This window comes from Eurypyga helias, unplaced genomic scaffold (assembly GCF_000690775.1).
Source record: "Eurypyga helias isolate BGI_N326 unplaced genomic scaffold, ASM69077v1 scaffold25872, whole genome shotgun sequence".
NCBI classification, from domain to species: Eukaryota; Metazoa; Chordata; class Aves; order Eurypygiformes; family Eurypygidae; genus Eurypyga; species Eurypyga helias.
In genome coordinates this window covers 6874-10757 of record NW_010236984.1, presented here as the reverse complement: position 1 = coordinate 10757, position 3884 = coordinate 6874, and the positions used below count along the sequence as shown (strand labels likewise).

The 3884-nt window shown below is 39.4% G+C and overlaps 1 protein-coding gene across 1 annotated transcript in view; it reads right to left on the bottom strand.

Annotated features, from left to right (window-relative positions):
* Positions 1 to 2973, bottom strand: part of RC3H2 (ring finger and CCCH-type domains 2) — an 18208-nt gene extending 15235 nt beyond the window's left edge. The window contains exons 1-3 of the mRNA XM_010147308.1: positions 2713 to 2973; positions 1169 to 1286; positions 490 to 723 (exon numbers count right to left, since the gene is read on the bottom strand). Coding sequence (XP_010145610.1) covers positions 490 to 723; positions 1169 to 1286; positions 2713 to 2943 — 583 coding nt within the window. The 5' untranslated portion in view covers positions 2944 to 2973. The remainder of the gene's footprint in view (positions 1 to 489; positions 724 to 1168; positions 1287 to 2712) is intronic.
* Positions 2974 to 3884: the final 911 nt, after the last annotated feature.

Sequence of the window (3884 nt, the reverse complement as noted above, 5' to 3'; positions counted from 1 at the left end):
CTCCATGAGGTTGGCACAGTCCCACCTCTCCAGCCTGTCCAGGCCCCTCTGGATGCCATCCCTTCCTTCCAGCGTGTCACCGCACCACATAGTTTGCTGTCATTGGCAAATCTCCTAAGACTGCACTCAATCCCACCATCCATGTGGAAACTTCACCGGACTGCCATGACTACTCAAATATAAGAATCACTCTAAGCACAGCAAGCTTAAAAAGCTAAGACTAATTTTCAGTAATAAACACATCAGCAGTGTAGTTTTTGTACTTTTCTCCACTATGCAGTCTTGTAGCCTTTGCCATTTTGGACATCTCATCAATGCTAAGTTTTACTGACTTGTCTAGTTTATTTTTTCCTTCTCCTTTCTTCCTGGCAAAAAGTTGAAAACCAGAAGTAATTCCATCTTCAACTGCACAGATAAAATTCTCTAAGAACTTTCTGTTAAGAAAAGGTACAGCTAAATATACCATTGCAGATTCTACAGGTACCTTACCTGGTCCTAGAAACTGGCACCCTCGTGCCCTGACAGCAGCCCAAAGGTTGGCAGAAAGCTGCTGAGGATTTTGGTGCTGCAAGATCAGTTCTGTAACGGTTCTCTCTCCAAGTGATCGAGCTGCTCTCATAGCTCTAACCCGACCCTCCTCCTCCACCAGCTGACAATTCACCAGCGTCACAAGCTTCCTTTGCATTGGACGGCTCAGTGCACTCTGATTCAAGCTTGCAACACCTTCAAAGAAAGCGAGAAAAGGCAAATTATTACGTGTAATCAGACAAATTTAACTGGACAAGACAAAATAAAAATGTCTAATAGCATGTGTCTTCAGGACTTGAATACTAGTCACGGTATCTTCCCTTCACTTTGGCAACTCTGTGTAATTCACTACCAAAAGAATTTTAATTAACCCTTAGAGTGGCAGCAAACCATCCTTTGAGGAAAGTTCAGCTTTAGTGCAAAGTTAGTCCCAAGACAATATTATTAACTTTAAAATAATTTTTTAAAAATTTAAAATTAAGAAATAAAGTGTCACAGATGTGAACAAGCTTTTAAAGATGTCAGGGAAAATTTATTACAAAATTTAGAGGATTATCCCACTGATGCCTAAAACCAGTGCTGAAAACAGTGCTGTTCAAAGCAAGCTACATCAGAATTCCGCTGTTCAGTACAGACTCACCTTTTCCTCCACTTAATGGCTTCAAGTAGAGTGCCAAATCCTCAACACATTTCTTTGCTACTTCATAATGCTTGTTCTCTCCCACATTACTCAACTTTACTGTCTGATGATCGGGCACCTAAGAAAATGCAAGGGGGAGGAGGAAGGGAGAAGAATTATATATACCCAGCTGACCTCTCCGATATGCCTACGATGGCACCAACATCACGACTCTTAATTACATAACACTGCAGATGTACACTGCTTTTCAGAGAAGACAGGACCCACCCAGGGTATGTAGCATGCAATAAGGAATGAAAAAAGGACTTGAGATGAAGACCAGGGTGATGAAATATTATTTGTTAGTACTCAACTCATTAGGAACAAGAGTAGGACAGAAACAATAGCCAAGGTCTAATGAGAAGGTACTTAAAAGATGAATGAAGAACACATGATCTGAAGGGATGATCAGCGTACAAGATCAGCATGATTTACTACAGAGACACATGGGAAGTTATAAGACAAAATGAACTGGCAAGAAAATATGAAAAAAACAAAATGCAAAGTTTAAAAATAATTTAAGCATAATTTGGGCATGCTGACATCTTCAAAGAGAAGAATGAGCAAACAACTTCGTGGAAAAAAACCCTCAGAGTAGAATAACAAGGTCAGACAACGAACACAGAAAGAATACTAGTCACAATACATTCACTTGTTTGAAAGACATTTCAAGAGGTTAGGAGACCAGGAAAGTGAACATTGTAAATTCGAAACACTGATTTGACACAAACTTTAGAAATAATGAAAAATAATGAAAGGAACATGTGAACTTGAGAAACAAACCCCCTTTAACATTGACAGTGTTATTACCAATAGCTGTGTCAAGGAATGTGGTAAGACATTAAAAAGCAAAGTAAAAAGCATCATCTTACGGCATCACCGTGGTGTTACATGGAGAATATGAAATATGAAAAGCATATGAATCAGCATAAGGTGAACAGACTTATTTAGTCTCCATAAAGCGCAGCACTGATTATATAATCACTGTTGTGCCACCGCTACGAGACAGCACAGGGAACACTCCTAGCCTGATTAGCCAGTGTCTGAAAACACGACTGAAAAGCCATCATCATGCACATTCAAAAAAAATGACACACAGAGGCTTCTGAAACTTGGTTCAACAGCTACTTTGGAACATGTGACATGTAGAAACGAGACTCCTTGCAAAAGTACGTTGAGTGCAATCTGCAGGTTCACTTTTCTAGTGACAATGGTGACAGATAATTGTCTTTCCTAATAGGTATTTTTCTCCAGTCACAGTTCAAGAGCCTTTTTAAACCAGATTTCAGCTTACGACTAGAACATGTTTTCATTTTATGAGAAAGGGATAATCCTGAAAATGGTGTAGCTGCTTTCAGAGTATGTATGGCTTTCTAAATACTACAAAGTCAGTCTTAACCATTTTTTACAATAAACCAAGGGGAAAAGGTCAGCATATGTATTGCAACTGGCACGTAAACAGTAATAACACGAAGCGGCAAAACAAAGAGCTGCTTAAATCATACCTGGGCTCCAACTAACTGGAGGAGTGCAAAGTTTACAGGAAGCACATCGATGTCTGTGTTGATGGCAGTCTGGTCAAAAGGACATGCCTTGCGATGAAGCTTGTTCAGGCAGGTCTTACAGACAGTGTGAGAGCAACCTAAGCTGATGGGTTTGTGCACATTCTCATCAAACTCGTTGTAGCAGATTGGGCAGGACAGAAATTCTGTCCACTGAGCTGCCTGCACAGGCATTGTGGAAGCTGGACACTTGTTTAGCAGGCTAGCAGATCATTATTTCACTGTACTATGTTTTGGCAGCTGTAAGTGAATAACACAGTATTTAAAACATGCTTTCTGCTAATTTAGAATGATTTTTAATTAAAAAACCCCAAACCCACCATTTCAATATTTTACAGAATAAAACCCATCTTTACATCAAAGTACTCAAAACCCCCAACTTCATTTTAGTCTAATAATTATACCAAAAAAGGCTCATGAACGGAATTAATGCAGACTACCATAAGTTGAAGTCAAACCCTTTCACAATAAATGGCATTTAAGTTCTTCTCACAGGATTAAATACACCTTTAGCGTAGGAAGAGGAAGACGTTTATTGGCATAGAAAGAGTACAGGCATGAATCACAGTAACCACCTCACACTATCTCATCTAACCTCAAGTCTTCAAAACCCTGAAAGCACTCCCTGGTTGTGGAATGGGATGACTTTTTTGGGGAAAGAGGGGTTAGGGGGGAGTTAAAATGTTATTTCCATTTGAGGTGAAGTAGAACAACGCCTGCCTTCTGCAGATCTTAATCAGACTTAATCAGAGAGCAAACTAAACACAGCTTTACTTATTTTTTTAAAGACATTTTCTGTAAAAGAATCAACTGATAAAAATTAAGAATCATAAGAAAACACTGAAAGAATGAGAGAATAGTTTTTAGATTTATGATGCTCGTGTTACTGTCCCCTTTCCTCCCAAGGACCCATTGCAGCACTGAAGGGCAGAGATCGCCGTATTCAATTTGGCTTTTCACATCCCTACCTCACACAACAACGCAACTCCACTTCCATGAAATCAGAGTGAGAAAATCTGTGTTGAAAAGCCAGGTATTTAGGACAAAACTTATGATAAAAGAAGCAAAAACTTCAGTTGGCTCACTATTGAGTCTCTTCTCTGCACAGTAGTACC